Consider the following 21,768-nt stretch of genomic DNA (forward strand, 5'->3'; position numbering starts at 1 on the left):
ACTATATATATATATTTTTTTTAACTCAGAGGTTGAAATGCATCTAAAATAGTATTAATAACATCGTTAAACAATACAGACAAAACTGTTAAGTTGAGCACTTCAGGCCCAAGCCATTCGCACCCCTTAACTCTAGTTCAGCATTCTAGATGCCACCTGAGAAGCGATCGGCAGGCGTGAGGAAATAATGTATACTGTTTCATGTGTATAATATGTAATTTTGTCCACATAATCATCCATGACGTTTTGTCGCTTGATTATGGGCTTCCGATTATCAAATCAGATTCCTTAGATTATTCTTAATTTCAAACAGGGAAAGTGAGATACCCACTCTTACATGATTTTAACATCCTTCATTTAAAAAGGTAAATCTTAATTTGGAGAACTTAAAAATGGGCTAGCTTTTATATTGCCGTCCTTCTGCTTTCGTAATTATGCCATAAATATTATAATATGACCGTGAGTGAAAAAATGTCCCACCTGACTTTTATGGGTAGGTAACATTGAATGTTAATGTCCTTTTCTAATTTTATGATAGTGTAATAACACTGACAGACTAGAATACACTTAACACTTATTAACCCCAGTCCCCATTGATTATGAAGCAGTGCTTTAGAAGGTTAAAGTTCAAAATACTTATGGGTAAAACGAAAAATATAGAAATAAGAACAAATTAAAGGCTGTTGTCTGCTATGTTAATGTATTCGCACGAATTGTGTTTCCGAGTTGTTATCGGTGTATAGCGTAGTTTCAGCATCGCAAGTAAATGTCATTTATATGCATACGCTTGCGTAGGCCTATAACTAGACACTTTCGACTCGTTTTCGACTTATGGAAAAAAGGCTTATTATACATTTTATACTGTAAAGATTTAGTATTTTTAAAATGGCTAAAACAAAGGTGTAAAGTTTCTAAAACTACACTCATATAAGTGTAAAATTAATTATTGGTTGGTTATCTTATTTTTATTTTTATATTTATTTCTATTATTTATTTAATTGATTGTTAAAACTATGATTGAACATAAATGGTAATTAATAGGCTTCAGTTTGTCATTCCCAACATTACGGATAAACTAATAGATTTTAAGCCTACGTATTTTTTGATGTCATCATTGCATCAAAAAAAGACAGGACCACAATGTAAAACAGATACACTGTTATCTGATTGTTTTATCCTGTATAAATATATTATTTATTATTATTATTATTATTATTCGGAAATTGAAAACTCGGAGTTGAGCTTAAAAATTGTTTTAAATATGTCCTACTGAGGGTTCCGTAGGTATATTTTGATTGGTTGACTTGTTTTGTTGGTTCGATGGTTTATTATTGTTGTCAAGTTTATATTGTCGATTGGTAACGGAGTTGTAAAAGTACAACAGAAACAACTGTAACCAACAACATAATTTTCGCGTGCCCTTAATTTTCGCGATCGTTGCGAAAATAAAGGGTCCGTGAAAAATGTTGAATGAATTTGTACTGATTACAATATTTCACACATGAAATTAAACTTATTATTAAAATCAATACATATTGTCTTTTTATTTTAAAAATAAGCATATTTGTACATTCTTATTCTAAGTTTCTTTACATATACGGTACCATTATTGTTTTTTGTTTATGCATTCATAATAATTTAATCAGAGCCGAAAAAATGCATCCACTAACCATCTCTACAGTAGTTACTTTGACCCTCTTGTTATATTGACCCTCTAGTTATATTGACCCTCTAGTTATATTGACCCTCTAGTTATATTGATCCTCTAGTTATATTGACCCTCTAGTTATATTGACCCTCTAGTTATATTGATCTTCTAGTTATATTGACCTTCTAGTTATATTGATCCTCCAGTTATATTGACCCTCTAGTTATATTGACCCTCTATTTATATTGATCCTCCAGTTATATTGACCCTCTAGTTACATTGACCCTCTAGTAATACTGACCATCATTTTAAATCTCCAGTTATACTGACCTTCTTCTACTGACCTTCTTAACGCAATTATTATATGATTATAGCTTAGCAAAGATGGAATAATTATATATATATATTTTATATATTAGGCCTATCTCTAGGCCTATATTAAAAAACGTATTACAATTAAATTTTAATATTTAATATTGCATGAAAAAAACTATAGTTCACCCTCGCAAGGTTTAGTTGTGAGTGGCGAAAAAAAATAGTAGTAATTTAAGAAAAGCGACCGGTGTCGTATAACTTCCATTACTATTAAAATCAATAAGCAATATTCAAAAGCATTTAAATCTATTATTAAAGATAAACTATTTGAAAATATATGTAAAGCTGCTTTAACTTTGGAAGTCACGTTTACAGAATTATCCAATTAAAAAGCCCGGATCCGACCCCATGTGCATAATAATTTACGTACGTAATCGATGCAGAAATATGAATTATTCATTATTCATACTCCGCTACCTTATTGAATATTCATTAGGTGTGACGTAGGAATTGACTTGACTACAATTCGCTTTTACAAACGCTTTCCACCGAGCACCGAGCCGTCCACCACGTGTGTGTTGTCAAATGGTTTAAAATATGGGCCTGTCGATGTATGGGGTTCGAATCCCATGCGCAACATCTTTTTACGAAGAGATATTATTTAGAGGGTTAGGTTGCGTTATAGATAGGAAATAAGTCGACTATCTTGTAATTCTTTCACATTGGAAATAATGAATAATTCATGATTTCTGAACCGCTTACTTTGAGAGAACAAAAATTCGCTGGCCGGAGAAAACTTTGGGCTACGTTTTTAGACCACATATGTTTTGTACGTAGCCTTATTGGCGGAAGGCAAACAAACCTATTCTAGAACGTTTTCTATAAAATACAAAAAATAATACGATCTAGCACAAACTACCGTAAGCATTGGATAATAGACGAACTAGAAACTACCCGTTCCACTTTTGATCGTTAATAATTCAAATTTTTTTTACGATATTAGGATAAAATTAGATTTAAACTCCGTATTAGTTTCGGATGAAACTACCCGGCCGTTTCTGTTAATTGTGAGAAAACGCGTCGTAGTCCTACTCGGAAACGCTGTATCGATATTGCGTTTACCTACTTTAACGTGTACTAACGACTGAAAGGATATAAAGCAGGATCGTCTGGATTTTTCCCGCCATAAGATATCAATATTTAGTTCAGACAGGATTTCGTCCTCTGTGTTCTGAAGGAAAAATAAATTTGACTTAAATAACTGTACTATTTTCTTCTCTATTATCATCTTCACCATACTTATTATCATCTTCTAATACACAATCATCATTATCATCACCATCTATAATCACATATCTCATTTTATCACCACCACCATCATCGTCATCATCAATATCATCATCATAATCATCATCATCATCATAATCATCATCATCAAGAACAACAACAACAACATTATCATCATCATAATCATCATCATCATCATAATCATTGTCACCAAGAACAACAACAACAACATTATCATCATCATAATCATCATCATCATAATCATCATCATCATCAAGAACAACAAAAACAACATTATCCTCATAATCATCAAGAACAACATTATCATCATCATCATCATCATTAATAACAACATTATCATCATCAAGAACAACATCAACATTATCATCATAATCATCATCATCATCAATAACAACATTATCATCATCATCAAGAACAACATCAACAGTATTATCATAATCATCATCAACAAAAACAACAACAACAGTATCATCATCATCATCATCAAGAACAACTTCAACATTACCATCATCATCTATAATCACATATCTCATTTTATCACCACCACTATCATCGTCATCATCATCATAATCATCATCATCAAGAACAACAACAAACATTATCATCATATTAAATCATCAAGAACAACATCATCATCATCAATAACAACATTCTCATCATCAAGAACAATATCAACATTATCATCATCAAAAACAACATCAACATTATCATCATCAAGAACAACTTCAACATTATCATCATCATCATCATCATCAAGAACAACTTCAACATTATCATCATCATCAAAAACAACTTCAACCTTATCATCATCATCAAGACCAACATCAGCATTATATCATCACCATCATCCTCATTGCATTAACATTATCGTCAGCCATCATCCACTTCTTAAAGACAGTTTCTAAGCCAACATACATTTCTTGCAGATATTTTCCCAAGCTTGTCCATTGATAAGTAAAGTCCTGATTCAGTGCCTCGAATGATGACCAAATTAGGTCCGACAGCAAAAATGGTTAATTCAACTATAATGTAAAACAAAACAAATATTTATTTTATTCATTTTTTATAGTATTATGCAAAACATGCAATGTTTACCAGCATCATATTACATTAATTCGTGAACAATTATATCATCAGAGGGACATAATAATGATAATATCAGGCTGTGATGGGCATGGGTCCGAGCCTATCTGTACTATACTGATTACATCCTTAGGCCAGATGCTTTACTCTCATTGCCTCGTCCTTCAGATGGGATGTAAAGCAGTTGGTACCGAGTGCACGCTAAAGCACTTGGTACTGTTTGAAAAAGAGTAGGGGATCCTCTACCGGTGTGCTGACTTGGTATGCGCTGCACTGCTGACTGCCGTGGGTCCGTGGAGGGCCTTATCCGAATTTCCTCAGTTTCCAGTTAAGCTTGTGAACCAGAATAAAATGCTTTACCTTTTAACTTTTGATTCATATAGAGGAGACTTTGAGGTGACTATGTCCGAAATAGTATTATGTGATATGGGTATAGTATTTACTCCTCGGACGGTGCCTTTCCGCCCAAATCGTAATATCTAATTTAGTAATATTGGCAGACAAAGAAACAACTATAAGAAATATAAAGACTATAATTGCGAATTTTTTTCTTCGTAGTTCAATTTTTCATAAAAAGAACATAAAAGCAATGTTATCTATTTAGTTTTCTGTTTTGTGAGAATCTCTCACTTATATTTCCATTCTTTATTACAATAGCTCTTCATAATGACAATCACATTTTACCAGGTCGAAAATACAGTCTCGCCTAATCCAAGTATTGTTACTGTACTCTATATAGACCTACAATAGACAATGTTATTCATTGTATTATTTATTTAATTTATTATTATTTTTTATTTAGTTTTTAAATAGTATTCCTATACAAAATTATTATTAAATAAGTATTGTCAAACAATGAAATTGCTAAACATGAAATAACATAAAAGCGAACTTTGAATAGGCCATTTTGTAGTTTGAATAAACTTTCTCGGAAAAAACTCAACAAACATGATTTCGCTTCAATCATTGTCTTTCGGTTTACTTTTTAAATAATTAATCAGGTTTATTTGGTTTGTTTTTTCAAAGTAAATAACTATTAGTATACATTAAAATAGCATATTCATCAAAATTCATAAAAAAAAATTATTTTTCAGAGGGAAATTAATATATCTTTAATAATGAATTTGTTTACGAACCGTATTTGTTTTTACAGTTACTTGTGCCACGGACATGTCCATCTGGTCCGATCATCAGAAATAAACCAGTTCTTGACACAACTCGTGTTACAACTTCATGATGGTCCAACATGGCTTCTTCGGTATCTGAGGTCGTCGTCTCCCTGTTTTTTAATTTGTCGTTAAAATAAGCCAATGTGGATTGGTTTGTCTCTATCTCCACCGTTGATTCAATCAGCGAACCCAAGGATAACGATAACATAAATGGCATATAAAGCACACACAGTGACATTTTTCCTACTGGAGTCATCTTCCTCTATTTTCAAATCAAATTATCTGAAAACAAATTATTTATTTATTCACATTTCTTCCCAGTGTAACACAAGATAGAGATATAAAAGGTATAAAGTAAATTACAAAACAGGTGGACACGCCTATGCTAATTAGTCAATCCAAACCAGACATCACAATGTCTATATAGGGTACATCACATTTTTTGTCACATAAAGTTTGATAGTGTAGACCAGGCTTAACACAAAATGGAGATATAAAAGGAAAGTACAAAACGTGTGGACACACATATGCTAATTAGTCAATCCAACCCAGATATAAAAACAATCTACAAGAAATTTATCAATTTCTGCAAACATTGTTAATATCTAAAATAATTATTTAAATAGCTATTCAACTAAATATTTAGTACATTTAAACATAAAAGAAGTAAGATGTAAATAAATTGAAAAAAAAAAGATTTTTGGTAGACAAAATAATTTCATGTTTAGTTTAAAAAAGAAAATAATAGTTATTATAAATAAATATGTGGAAAAAAAACACGAACAAATAATATAAAATAACACAATAAATGTTTTGATTTAACCAAAAATCCATTGGCTGGCAGCCAATTAGATCATTTTTTGCTTTAAATTACAGCTTTTTCAGGTAAATAAATTTTGTTTAGATCCAATTTTTGGTCAAAGTGGATAACTATTATGTGACATTAAAATGGCATATTAAAAAAAAAAGAAATTGTAAAAATTATTTTTTCAGGGGAAAAACAAATCTTTAAAAGAAACAGTTACGAAGTTGCAGTGGCTGTGGCCGAAGCTATTGCGAAGTAGCAGCGGTTGAGCCGATACAGTTACGAAGGTCCAGTGGCTCTGGCCGAAGCTATTGCGAAGTATGCAGCGGTTCAGCCGATACAGTTACGAAGTTCCAGTGGCTCTGGCCGAAGCCATTGCGAAGTAGCAGCGGTTGAGCCGATACAGTTACGAAGAAGCAGTGTGATAGCCGAAGTAACGGCGGTCATACAGTTACGAAGTTCAGTGTCTCTGGCCGAAGCCGATGCGAAGTAACATAACTTCTAACGAAAAAACAGTTACAAACCTATTAAGCCTATAACATAAAGCGAGACAATATAAAACATTAGTTTTCAATAGCAATATGGAGTGTGTGTTGTGTTTTTCCCTGACAGTGAGTGTGCGATTATAGTATATTAAGACATTCAAATTGGTTTTATAGTATTGTGTATATTGTCCAAATAACTGATGTTTATAAGTGGAATTAATTGAAGGAATATTTTTATTCATTGAAAGACAGTCTACGTTTAGTTTAATGAAATTGAGTTTAATGAATGAACAGTTTCTGTCTATTCCACAAATAAAAAACATTCATCAATCATTTGTTTTATAACACACCTTACTGTTTGAAGGCTAGGTCCATAAAATAAAATACGGCGCTCGGAATTATTTTAGCAGCGGAGTAAAGTCGCTACAGACGGCGCACTCTAACTGAGGTTGGGTTTTAACAGTTCCATCAGGATATTCGACCCAGGCGTCGCACACAATCTCAATATTTCTACACAAAGATATTACTGTACCTAAACGTGCAAAATGTACACCAATCGTAAGGATGTATATACAAATACGTCATGTGACACCCAATCAACCAATCAAATGGCAAAGATACAAGAGGTGTGTTATACGTATTAATACACGACAGCACTGCCGTCGACGGATTGTTACTAGGCCTATAACGCATGGTTACAAAAAGTTGGTGCATAATGACCATGTAACATTGCAACGAAAGATAACTAACTTAACTTAGCACAGGCGTGCGCTAATTCCGTCCTAGACGAGTACACCTACAGCAGTACATCATGAACGCAATAATCAAGAAAGACGGGCGGGGTCTCCACCTGTTACGTGTAATTAATTTAAACAAATTAACAGATAAACAACGGCGACAAATTATGTGCAATTAGATATTTAGGAATAAAAAAAAGAATAAATTGTAGGGCTAAAAATACAAATGTGTGAAAACCACCCAGCAATAATAGTATAATGAAAAAAAGTACCGTAAACAGGGAAAAATCTGTGATTATTGAAAAGTTTCCAAAAACACAAAATATATTAAAGACCCCTTCCCTGCAATTTTGGACGTTTTTTGGAAAATAATACATATATATCACCATTATTAAACCATGTCATTCCTTGTCTTAAATGTACGTTTTATGGTAAATTATGATAAAAAGTGAGAAACAATGCACTACCTAAGTAGCTCGCGGCGATCGACCTCTCGTGGACGGTCTTAGGCCTAGCCTAGCTAGGCTTAGTTTCGTAGGCCTAGCTGGTAAACATCGGTAACGTACGAACATCGTACGCTAGCTATATACCTAGCCTGACGTTGTATAGTTGCTGCATTAATTGTCTTTCTATTTTTGCCAGACTCCGTTGATACAAATTGGGGAAAACCCGGTATTTTCGCTGAAAAGTTAGGAGTCTTCCATTTGTTTTGGCCTCACGATCGATCGAAAAGTGGGCGAATTACAGGTGAAAAACAAAAAAATCAATCCGCGCGCAATGCATTTTGGGATTTATAGCGGGCCGCTATAATTATTAGAATCGACTTATTTTTCACATTTTTAACCGTTTAAAGACGAAAAAAGTTATCGCAATAGGACCATATAGTATTATTTTTACATTAAATATAGTTTGTGATCTTAAATTAGATCTAAAAAACGTAGGGAAGGGGGCTTTAAGTTTAGCTAGATTATTTTATAACCCCAAAGGCTATAAAATACTGGCGTTACATTGCCAATTATGTGTGCCATTATTTAAATGTAGGTCATTATTCTAAAGGTTAATATGTTTTATAAGTCCATGTAATATTAATTTAATTACTTACGGAGGGTGAAAGTAATCGAGTGTTTTGTTTTAAATGTTGATATATGGATGGGTATGATAACACAAGTCTATCTAAATACAAGGTGGTTTTAGTACCTGTAATTGTTCACTTTTCTTTGCATATGAGGTAAGCTTAAAGTATTCCAAATCCTGTAAGTAGTTGTTTCTTGTATACTTTATTCGGTTCGCCATTTTATGTAAGCTGGCCTCGCTGAAATCATAGCGACCACGACTGGGCGATTGCACAGTTATTGAAAGAGAGTTTGAACGAGCACTAAAGTATTTTGTATTAAATACATGAAGGATAACTTCTGATAATAGTCTTATGTCCTATTTTTATGGGTAACGTGTTTGCCACGTTGTTTTAATTAAGACATTACAAAATCGAACAATTTTTAATATGTTATAATATTGAAGAGTGAAATTTCACTCTTTCTTGGGTTTACGGTATGGTACTGTCACTTACGTAAAGAAACAATAGGCTGTATAAGTGTAGTGTAAGTAAAACCGAGCATGCATGTTACTTATAACATTGAATGTAAGTTTTATTGTTAAAAACACGTTTTTAACTATAGGTGTCATTGTGCTGTTATACTGTATTAAGATGTAACTTAGTTAAAACACAGCATACATATTATTTATAACATTGAATGTAAGTTATATTGTTAAAATAAATTTTTAGCCAGGTAGGTGTCATATTGTGCTGTTATACTATATTGTTTAAGCCGTGATGATTTTAGAAATAAAAGTGGGAGAACCCCACATAAATTGACTTCTTAACCAAACTTAAAATAAAGAGACCAACGCACTGTTGTATTCAAAACTAGTAAGTATTATTTTACTTGTTTTACCTGATTTTAGACATTTCAACATTTTATTGCACACACAAACTGTTTGACGAAAGAAAATAAAAATCTCTCCTCAATCAGGTGCTTAGTAGTACTTGATGATTGAAGAAAAGAGATTTTTGGAACATTTTAGTGTAAAATAAAAGTTTGAGTTTAAAAACATTTATTTTTCATAATTTAATGCCTTTCTATTTATTCTATGTATAGGCCTAAGTAAATACAATTTTAAAAATGAAGTCCCACAATTGTATAGAAAAAGAGAAAATATGATAATTACACCTTATGAATACGCCTGAACATGACCTTTAAATTATAATAGGCCTAAATACAACAAAAAACGATTTGTTATTATTTTTCTTATTCTCAATTGCCAAAACAAAACAAAAAACAGTAGTAAGTGGCACATAAAAAATAACATAAAGTATTATATTAAAATACTTTAATATAATAATCTAAAAATATCCACAATAAAAAATCTAGAATGTATTCATTGAAACTCAAAATCTGGCAGCACATTAACATAGAACAATGCACAATTAAAACTCCTTGTACCGATTAGTATTTTAGAACGTCAAATTTGAAACCAAACAACATACAGTTAAAGCCAATTTACACAGACGAGCGGTAACGCTAAGCGGAAAATAAAACTAATAGTATTATATAGAATCTATGTTATTTCTTATGACCATTTCCACTAAACGCGGGCGATCTAGCGGTAACCTTTCCAGGATAGATACAAATTCTACGTGGGACAAGCTACACATCTCTTAATAATAACAAACCATTTAGGCCTACACACAATATTAGAAATTTAAATTCTATAACTGTTTGTCTTATGTAGATTCGTCCCAATTTTATTTCATCTGTTAAAATATTGAGTTACAATACAATACATTACACGTACAAAAAAAAAAAAAAATGTTGGATAATGTCATCAGTAGAATTAAAGATGTATTGTCCCTTGAAACACAAAAAATGAAGGTCAAAATATTCTAAATTTAAATTGGCCATATCAAAGTAATATTAAAGTTATTCACTTTAAGTCGAAAATTTGAGCCAAAAACAACAAGTTTACGTAATTAACAGGTAAATTAATTTGATTACATTTCGTCTGGAAAATCGTCACGAGCGAAAGTAAACAAAGATTTCAAACCACGAGTAAGCATTATGCATGATGCTAATTAGGATTGTTTACAACTCGTCACGATTGAGAAGGTGTTCTCACACAGATCGCGAGAAAGTTTTATGATTATGCATACAGAGTAGCCAAACAAGCGCGTTGCATTATGAGATATGTTTTGATCAAAAACTTTGACTGGAAGTCAAAGTTATTTTTTGGACAAAAAAACGTCTGTATTTCAGTTAAATGATTTTTTTTCCCACTAATTTTTGGTGAAAGTTAATAACTATTATGATACTTCAAAATGACCCACTTTTTTTCGAAATCTTTTATTTTTTATTTTTTTGGAATTAGTCAAAGGGACAATACATCTTTAACATTATTTTTCAACTTTTTGTTTTTATTAAATAATCGTCTGACTCTTATTACAGTCCTTATAGTAGAATGTCTTAATACATATTACAATACATTGTGATAATGTTATAATGGTTTTAGATTGAATGCATATTTAATGGTCTTTTCAACACATGTTTACTTTTTTTTATCATAACGCATTCGTGTGCAACTGTTTTAAAAGTGAAATTTTCAAATAAACTTCTTTTTTTTTATAACTTGTTTTGTTGACTGCACGTGTCTCAAAGACAAACCGCATTCGATTTTGTTTTATTAGATCACGATTTGTTTTATTCAAATCAATGGATTAGATCACAAATTGTTATTTATATTTTCTTATTACGGAAGCATTGATCATATTCCTATGTACATTGTATAAGATTATTATGACATTATTATATATAATGTTATAGTAATTTATTAATTTCATAATTGAATGATTTGATTGTCATTGATGACTTAATTCATTAATTACCACATAAATAATTATTATCATTCGATTTGCTATTCGGAATGGAAATTGCACACCGTGGTCATAAGCTAGATTAACTGGGTCATAGGCGGGATATAGGCCTAGGCGTAGGCGACATAAGTAAGTGGCAAACGCGGCCTAAGCTGGTAAAGTGTGAGGGGCAGCAAACGACCATGAGTGCAGTCGGTAGCCTAAGTAACAGCCTGATGGCTAGATTGTAACAGGCCTAGATCGGTTCAGATCACCCATAGGCCTATACAGTTATAGAAGAGAATTAAAATGAAATCGTCAATCTACTTTAAAAGTAAGTTAATTTATTTTTTATATTAGCCATTGGGCTACAGTATTTTTATGTCAAAGATCAATACATTTTGCGCGCAATTCTGATGGTGCCTTGCAGAAGTCGGCCTACAATTTACATAAAAAGACTTACCTGAGCTTATAATTATAACATATAATTATATATCAACAAAATTGGGGCAAGAAAATAAGCTTATTATTTTATTATTTATCGCCTGAATAACTGTTATTATATGCAGACATGTCGGTATTCGCGTGGGATTGTTAGTATGTGTACTGTGGGTGTATTTTGACACAATTTATTGTCAGACTTGTATTGGTCAAACCATTGCTTGAATTTGTTTTCTGTCGAATTTGAAAAACAATATTGTACAATAACCATAACCTAAATAATTTCTAGACAAATTCACATTTTACAGGAATCAAAGTCTAGAGACAAAAACGTATATCATAGGCCAATCACTGTTATCGGAAAAATAAATTCGCCATGATAAATTGAATGCAAAGGGAATTGAAATTAAATTAAATTAATTACTAGTTTTATATTCATAGTAATAATGGAATAATATCGTCTTTGTATTTTATTTATTTATTATTTTCAAAGTGGTACGAACAAAAATATTTAATTTAAATAATTGTTTGTATCGTACAAAGATACCCACCCAGAGCGGTTTTCAAATGTAGTTTAATACCTTCCTAGGACCATTCCTGTCGTCCTGATACCCATGTTGTGTGTGGATGCGTGAAATAAAAAATGTACAACCATGGAAAATAAATTTTTTTTTTCTATATGTATAGAAGAACAAACGTACAAAAAGCTCTCTCTCCTTTAATGTAGGCCATGTTGTAAAGAAAACTAAACGTTAGTAGTGTCCTGGGTCTCGTACATATTTTTACAAACATTCTTGGTTGCTTCTGACCACATTTCATCTTTTAAATATATAATATTTGCATTGATTTATTTGATAAATGTATTCGTATTAATATGCTATCATAAACGCACTATTCTATACATTTAAAAACCTACCGTACACCGCTTGGCATACGATTCTCTTACTGTATCTTGGTTTCTCCGATCCAGTATCTTCCCTAACAGCATGTATCGCCTAGTATCTTGACATAACTCTTAACCTCTCCTTATAATACAGGCACATGTGAACCTATGAGATGCTGTATTGCCGAATATTTCTATGATACTGGGATAGTAATTGTCGTATGTGGAGATACAGCACTGAGAATCAGGTACCTTTATTACAATATTATTTGATACGTTGATACATTCGAAAAGCTCTGTCTACACTATCAAAATAGTTTGTGTGATGTGGCCAAATACGGTAATGATATGATATCACCATGTCCATATATGGGCACATCACATTTTTTTGTCACATAAAGTTTGATAGTGTACACAGAGCTTTAAGTGCCTAAATTATTTATTATGATATGCTAATAACATCTTTTAAGAATAATACATAAATTCGTTGTAAAGCGTTGCAAAGTGCTATTTTTTAACCCGTATGTCTTTGACGCAAATCAAAATGTCGGTTTTGGATTTAACGAATAAAACCACTTAATATTATATTATAGTTACTTTTATGTTACTGTATTATAAGTAGGTATGTATATTTTAGATTATTGTAGAAAAATGGTATAGAATTATTTTTTGAAGCAATTTATTTACATTTTAAAATAAAACATAAAATTTAAGGATTTTGTATACTTTAATCAAACCGACTTACAATTATGACAAAGTCTCCGCGACTCATAAAGAATCAATTAAATTCATATTCCTTAGCTATTTATAATTTATATCAATGAATCATCTAAGAATGTTTGAATTCTGTTATTGCAAATCCCGTTTACTACTACTTCTACAAATTATGCTAAAACTAAAAACATTAGGCCTAATGCGGTTTTTAACCACCGTAGAGCAATACTTTAATTATTATTTCTTCTTTTTTTTAAATATTTAAATAATTGCTTTGTGTAGGCCTACCACATTACGAACACTTCCTGCAGGAGGATTATTTCACGAAGCTCGTTCTTATTTATTAATTTTAAAAAAAAACTAGAGCTACCCCTTAAAACAGTTTTATTTTCGCTACAAAGTAAATCTCTGGTAAGGTACGTTTTACGTATATACAAGAAAGCTACATTTACCAAAAGATCGTCTGTTTTTGGAACACGGTTAATTTAATCAGAAGGTAGAGTTACGTATTTAATTATAAAATGCTTTATAACCAGACAGAACACCGGGAAGATTAACCAAAAAGCCAAAATGTTAACAATCCTTTAAAGACTTCTTCTTACTTAAACTGAGTAATGTGAGAAGTTTCTTTAGAAATGCAATCATTATATAGTTTTTAAAGTAAAGCAGTTATGTTGTATTATTTTATTTCAATTCACATGCAATAGCGGGGATTTGGTCACTTACAGGATTAAATATAGTAGCAAGGAGACGCCATAAAAACAAAAGTAAAGATTAGTTCAAAACACTAAACATATCTTAATTTAAAAATTATATAAAGAAAACAAAATGTTAAAGAAGATATTAAAAGAAGACGAGTACAACAATAACAAAACAATTCCAGGAAACAAACTTGACTTATTCAAATGAAATTTAAAAAATAATAATACCTGGTAGATTTAAACATAAACATCATTGCGACCGCTCATGATTCGATGTTTATTAATACAGAATAATAACAATACTCATCTTATAAAACACACCACATTCAATCAGTAATTATTAGCCAAACACAGGAAAGAGTTGGTAAACGTATTTCTTCTGTATTTTTCTCCTATTAATTTTGACCAATGTCTGGATGTAAAACTGGGATGTTGTGGTTCCGCACGATATACCGAGTGGAGTCAATCTTACACAACGTACTGTATGACGACAAATCACATTCTTCTGCTGACACGTGTTTTTTTGTATGTTTGTTGTAATTTGATAACATTGTATAACATATTATATAATCTGAATGTTACCGATTTTAAATCATACCATTTCAACTTATTTCCTTATGATCATATTAAGGATAAACTATAATAATAATTGTTTAATTAGATTTTTAGATTATTGTAAAAACATCATATTTAACTGCATATTAAAACCTTCATATCTAGGCCAGTTAGCTAGCTGCGATCAACCGTATCGGACAGTCATCAGACAAAGGTACTCGTGTCGTTTTCGCTTCTGTCATTTCGTTAAAATTGTATGTTTAGTTCAACTACACATAGAAATATAAGTGAAATACCACTCAGTTTAAGCCTACTCATCTCTTGTCATTATCAGCTAGGCATAATCTTATCAGCGTGAATCTTTTGGACGAGGATGTATTTCAGTATACAGATATCAGTGGTAGAATGATATCTTGGTTTATAAAAGCACAATGTATTGTATTTATTATTTATTATGCAGTTATGGGACCTGTGGGTCTACTAGGATAACCTACTTTCAATATGAATTTGGACTAATACCAATTTTGACAATTTACATACCACGTAGATTTCAAACATTTTAAAACAGTGTTCAAATTATTGGAGCTACATTTTTTAGGTTTAGTGTGGTGATATGAAAAGTTGTCAGAATTAGCTCACACGCAATTGGCCTATATTTTGTATAGAGAAATGTTTAAAAACAGCAACAATAACGTTGATATAAATAATAATGAGAAAGGGTATAAGACATAAATATGTGATAGTGAAGAAAGCCGTCTAGACTCGACATTTACGGATATTCGACGGCTTAAGCCGTGAACGTGTATCGTATTGCAAACTATCGACGTTGTATGTATGGAACACAACATACGGATAATATCAAGATTGCGCTCTCAACAATATCAAAATGGGTTGCCTCTGTAGAGAAACATTTATGTTACAACGAAAACGCAAAGAAAGAAACTATTGATGATAGCTGATAATAAAGAATATTTGTGAAACAGTAAAGATGTGAAAATCCGCGAGTTAAAAAAGTCGCTTAAAAACCAAGATAGGTCGTCCCAATAAACAACTTACTGGTATGTTCCAACTATATATATGCTTTATCTGTAGTAGTATTATTATAATAATAATGATGTGTAAATCATATAGTTTTATAATTCGTTAGTAGAATATTTGGGGGATTTTATTAGTATTTAGTAAGTTTATTAAGAAAGTGACTGATATTTTATTTTGTTGATTAAAGTAACCATATAATTTGTTTTCATGAACATTTGTTATTATATTAGTAACATTATTTATTTTCATTTCATAATTTTCATTACTATTAATGTACTATTACTATTACTATTACTATTAATGTACAATGTAAATAGATTATATACATTTTATAAAATTTTTTTTCAACGGAAATCTTCCGGATGGGTACATAAAACAAACTGTAATGGAGTAGAATATTTTTTTTATATTTAGTAAGTTTAATAAGAAAGTGGTTGTTTATATTTTATTTTTTTGTTAAGGTAATCGTATATTTTTTTTTCAAATTTGTTATTATAAGCCTTTTAGTAATATCATTTATTGTTAATTAGCCTATACTATTTTAATTAGTTCAAACTTAGTTCAACTTAAAACGATTACATTAAAAATGTCCAATGTTCAAATATAAAATATTCGTAATAGTCGTAAAAATATTATATACATTTGTAAAGGTATTTGAATAACAGAGATAATCGAAAAATTATAAATTATACAATTAAAAATTGATAAATAAGTAAATAATCAACTGTGATATATTGATTCAACGAATGTAAAATACATAATCAGTAATAGAGTAATTACGGTCAAACATTTTTACAATATATATTCAATTTGTAAAACAATAAACAAATTCAGTATCAGAAAAATAAAAGAAACGATAGTAAAAATAACATATAATAACACATTTTTAGTAATTTTTGTTTCGATCCAATTTTTGATCCTGGAAAATTGAATAGGCCTAACTATTTATATATATATATATTGCCAGTTTTTATGCTATGACGTTATCCAAATTCCTTCACTTGCACTGATGAAGGGCTAGTATTGCCCGAAAGCTCTGCTAACTTTTCTGGCTGTTTTACTTTATCGTTTTGATTTAGCTTTTCGCTTTTTTTTTGTATCTCCATTGAGATCCAGCCACTGATACCCACAGCATTGTCATTTTTCAGTAATTTGCCTTTGGATATATATATATATATACCAATGTTAAGATTGTCATTTGAAAATGTTTACTTTTTATTTATTATAATTATGAGTAAATTCAAGAAAATAATTAGGAAAGAAGTAATAAAGAAAGAGAACTATTAACTAACATTTATAATGCGTTTGTGATATATGACGAATATATGAATGAATAATGAATTAAAATGGTAGTTTATACCACAAAAGAGAAACAAAGTAAATAACTATTATGTGACATTAAAATGGAATATTCAACAAAAGAAAATGGTTTTAAATTATGTTTTTCAGGACAATAATGTAGGCCTAATTTAATTATATTATTATTATTTATTTTTCAACAAACACATTAATAACATAATTTTTAAAAAATACTACCATCTAAAAAAAATATCAAGAAATTAGGGCCTATAACCGCCGAGCAATATATACTGAAGAAAGCACATGTAAAGACATGTATACAGTACGCCAAATCGTCAGTGGATCGAAATTTCGCACAGATGGAATGTGGCGTAGGTATAAAAACGAAAACATGTATAAAATTAATATTAATAAATATTTGTTGTTGAATAGATCATTTTAATGTTACATAATAGTTTCACTTTGACCAAAAATAGGATAGAAAACAATGTTTTTTTGTTGTTTTTACTCATTTTTGTTGGTGAATAAAACACCAAATTGTGCCATTCAAAACTTGATTTTATTCATTCTTTTTAAATGGGAGACTGCGTCTTTTAACGGTAGAGTATCGAAGCCTATAAACCAAACACTGTCTCTAGATGATGTTTGCCCCATGATAAACAGTTCAGGCCTACAAAATGACAACTCACGACTTGTTTAGATGATGTAGGCCTATGTAGGCCTATCATTTGAATATGAAAGTAATAGCAATAATCGTAACATATTATTTCTCCTTTTTTTATTCAATATATTACACTGGTGGAACCGCCTTAGCTTCAAGGCGCCTCAGATAACAATAAATAAATACAACATTTTAAAACACAAAACTAACCGAAATATCAATCAAATCTTCCATAATTCACAAGAAATTGTTGTACATAATAAAACAATAAAGCATTTTCACAATTCGAAAGCAGATCAGATCCAAAAATTTCACTTTAAAATTATACGTTAAAGAAAAATCCTAGGCTAAGATACCTTCAATAATTGAGTTAGCGCTTACAAGTAGAACAGTCTTTGTGTATTATACTTAGGGCAGTAACATAAGAAATGAATCGGATTCTCAACATTAAAGCCACAATTAAAATTATTTATCATTAGAATTGATAATAATTTAGGCTTATACAACCGCATTATGCTAAAGCATCAATCAAACCAATAAAAACAAAAGTGCAAGAAAATTAAGAAAAACATAGTGTATGATAGAGATAGGCTTACCGTATATAACTTCTTTACATCTACAAGATTTTGTAAAATAGGGAGAATGATATTTCTCACAGGGTTTATATTACTTATTTTTTTGGTCTCATCCAATAAGATGGTTGAAATCAAACTATGCGTAGAGTAAACAAATAGTTTTTTTTTGTTTTTTTTTTATTTATTTTTAACCGGGAATGAATGTTTGTAAAAAGACCGTAAATGTGAGGAAAACAGTATATCAAATCAAATTAACTATAAATCATTTACCAAAGCATACAGGTTCAAATACTATTTATAACTATATATATATATCGAAAACGTCGTCGACGGGAAAATTGTTTTGTTGAATGTTTTCTCAATTTTCAAACTGTTGGAAAATAATAAATAATAATTTTTAAAAAAATAAAAATGATGAAATATTAATATATAGCCTATGAAGATAAAATTGAATGCCTTGTTGAATTTTTGTAACAATTCTGACTTATCTGACTTAAAAATATATATACATAATTCGGATTGTTCACGCTGTACATACTATAGGCCTACAGTTCTGCTTTGATATCTTTTTATGATTTTTCCTCTATTATTTTTTAACAAGCTCATCTGGTTGAACACAGCCACCTTTATATATGACTATACTATTCAAGAAAACCCGAGATAAATCGTTGGAGAAAATTGTATCATCTTTAAAATATTCATCGAAATACAGTAACTCAACACTCAAATTCAACGAAATACAGTATAACTCAACACTCAAATTCAACGAAATACAGTAACTCAACACTCAAATTCAACGAAATACAGTAACTCAACACTCAAATTCAACGAAATACAGTAACTCAACACTCAAATTCAACGAAATACAGTAACTCAACACTCACATTCAACAAAATACAGTAACTCAACACTCAAATTCAACGAAATACAGTAACTCAACACTCAAATTCAACGAAATACAGTAACTCAACACTCAAATTCAACGAAATACAGTAAATCAACACTCAAATTCAACGAAATCTTAGCAAATAATAAAAAACTCATTTAAAAAAGTACTTTAATATCATCGCCATAACATATTTGCCGATAGAAACATAATTTAGTTATTGCAAAATAAGTATTAATATTATTAAATAGAATTAACCATGATAACATGTAGGCATATATCAGATAAATTGTAAATGTCAGAAATAGGATATTGTAAGCAAAGGTCAATCGCGTCTGACAGGTTAGTCACCTCAGAATGGAGACACCCAGACACCGAGCCTTGCGAGAATTGATTTAATTTATTTGGTGAACATACAATAAAGTAATTTACTTTTATAAATCAACGAACTTAAGAATCATATTTATAGATCGGGTTTAAGTTTAAGAATTATACATTTGTATTTTAAGGAAACATTTTTTAATGTTTATATAGAGACTTATTGTTTACATATTTCAGTTGGAGAGACATTATGATAAACATATCGAAGGACAAAAATAGTGTATATTTTCGTTGAGGGCAGTATTATTATAAATGAGGGATTGTTTGAATTTTTCCTGCAGACCTCATCGTGTACATTTTACGTAAAGACAAATCGTACAAATGTATCGAGTGTTGTTTTTTATAGGAAATTCGCTGAGGGCAGCAACATCCAAAACTTGTTGGTTGACTTTATGAATTTTGTAATGCAAGTGTTTTAAAGATATATTGTCCCCCTAAAAAAATATTTTTTTTAAATTTTTTTGTTGAATATGTTATTTTAATGTCACATAATAGTTATTCACTCTCACAAAAAATTGGGTCTGAAAAAAATTTATTTACCTGAGAAAAATGTAATTTAAAGCAAAAAATGGTCAAATTGTCTGGAAGACAATGAGTTTTTGGGTAATTTAACTGTTTATTTTGTCTTTTTATAGGTGAAATAATTTTTTCCCCCGTTTTTTTTCCTATGGAAGTGAACAACTTCATTAAAACTGCAAAATGGCTTATTCAAAGTCCGATTTTAAAAATCTTTATTTTTCATGATTTTGGGGGACAATACATCTTTAAGTTAATAGAATTGATTGTTTTGTATTATGCCCCAATTGCTTTTAAGCCTGTAGTATAGGTATGATATTAAAGTTGTTAGGCCTAATTGAATATATCACGCTTATTTTGGATTATAAGCCAAATTAAAAATATAAATTAAATGTGATCTTTTTTTTAAACGACAGGTTTCTTTGAACTTACCGTTTTGTTGAATCCAACAAACGACAAAGAAAGTCCGTATATTTTTTCTTCTCGAACCGCTTGCGTATATTGGAATCCGGAAGCATTTTAAGCGGTTCTTTTTTTTCATTTCCATGTTTTTCATGTTTTCAAGATAATAAACGTGGTTAAATTTAAAAATGAATGATAATAATGATAACAAATTCTGACAACAGTGCATAGTTACAGTTACAACAAACTAACAAGTTTCAGTTAATTTTTCTAAGGGATGCCATCTTTGTAAAAAATATATGTTCTCAGCAATTAACTGCCGCGATATATTTTTCCATTTTATAATATTGTTTTATTTCACATCTCAAGACCTGAAACCTAGGTGTGGTTCCCTTCATTTTACTGTTATAAATGTGTAAGCGACAAAGAGTTAAGACATTGATAACTTTTATTCTTAAGCGATTCTTAACTGTCTACACTATCAAACTCTATGTGAAAAATTTAATGTGCCCATATATGGTGATGTCATATCAATACCATATTTGAGCACATCATACTTTTTTTGTCAAACTAGTTTAATAGTAGACAGAGCTTTAAAGCAATTGAACATTCATTGTGTTTTCAGGAACAAATAAATCACTATTACAATGAGATCAGACACTTTGGTCTCTTGGCTGTCTCATCCATGAACTCTGTGTATTCAGGTTAGTACCATATAAGCATATCGCTACCATATTTAAGCATATCATTACCATATTTAAGCACATCACTGCCATATTTAAGCATATCGCTACCGTATTTAATCATATCACTACCATAGTTAAGCATACCACTACCATATTTAAGCATATCACTACCATATTTAAGCACATCACTACCACATTTGGACACATCACTCTTGTTTTTGTCAAACTAGTTTAATAGTATAGACAGAGCTTTATTATTATTATTATTATATACAACAATGTTTATGAGTTAAATAGAACAGTCAACTGTAACTCTGCATTACTAGTAGTAACTATATATTTTTATATAATAAACCCACGTTCGAGAAAAAAGTATTAGGCCTATAAGAAAATATTAAAATTATTATTTTGATTTGAATAGAATCTGCAAAGAATATTCTTTTTTATAAAAGGAAAATTAGCATTTGTTATAGGCTTAATTTTTTAAAATTAAAAGTATAAAATCTTTAAAACGGAAGCCTAACACTCTTAATACGAAAATGTAAAAGGGTCCTTCTACTTTTTTTTCGAACATTT

General features: G+C 30.4%; 1 protein-coding gene and 1 long non-coding RNA gene across 2 annotated transcripts in view; one reads left to right on the forward strand and one right to left on the reverse strand.

Annotated features, from left to right (window-relative positions):
- Positions 1 to 21,768, forward strand: part of LOC144852837 (uncharacterized) — a 57,186-nt gene that overhangs the window by 35,043 nt on the left and 375 nt on the right. The window contains exons 2-3 of the long non-coding RNA XR_013614342.1: positions 12,933 to 13,026; positions 21,132 to 21,210. This is a non-coding gene — a long non-coding RNA (uncharacterized LOC144852837). The remainder of the gene's footprint in view (positions 1 to 12,932; positions 13,027 to 21,131; positions 21,211 to 21,768) is intronic.
- LOC144852835 (uncharacterized) lies at positions 1,564 to 14,528 on the reverse strand. Its single transcript, XM_078710860.1, has 4 exons — positions 14,422 to 14,528; positions 5,491 to 5,805; positions 4,187 to 4,293; positions 1,564 to 3,194 (listed from the first exon to the last, which is right to left on the reverse strand). Exons 2-4 carry the CDS (start codon positions 5,777 to 5,779, stop codon positions 2,955 to 2,957), a joined length of 636 nt encoding a protein of 211 aa, XP_078566986.1. The 5' UTR covers positions 5,780 to 5,805; positions 14,422 to 14,528; the 3' UTR covers positions 1,564 to 2,954.

This window comes from Antedon bifida, chromosome 9 (genome assembly GCF_963402885.1).
Source record: "Antedon bifida chromosome 9, ecAntBifi1.1, whole genome shotgun sequence".
In the NCBI taxonomy this organism is placed as follows: Eukaryota; Metazoa; Echinodermata; class Crinoidea; order Comatulida; family Antedonidae; genus Antedon; species Antedon bifida.

What these genes read in the sequence shown, in the direction of transcription:
- LOC144852835 (XM_078710860.1), bottom strand. Translation starts at nt 5,779, where the DNA reads ATGACTCCAGTAGGAAAAATGTCACTGTGTGTGCTTTATATGCCATTT. An exon ending in TAACTGTAAAAACAAATACG is followed by an intron (nt 4,294 to 5,490) that starts GTTCGTAAACAA and finishes TTTACATTATAG; the next exon opens with TTGAATTAACCATTTTTGCT. An exon ending in GGAAAATATCTGCAAGAAAT is followed by an intron (nt 3,195 to 4,186) that starts GTATGTTGGCTT and finishes TTTTTCCTTCAG; the next exon opens with AACACAGAGGACGAAATCCT.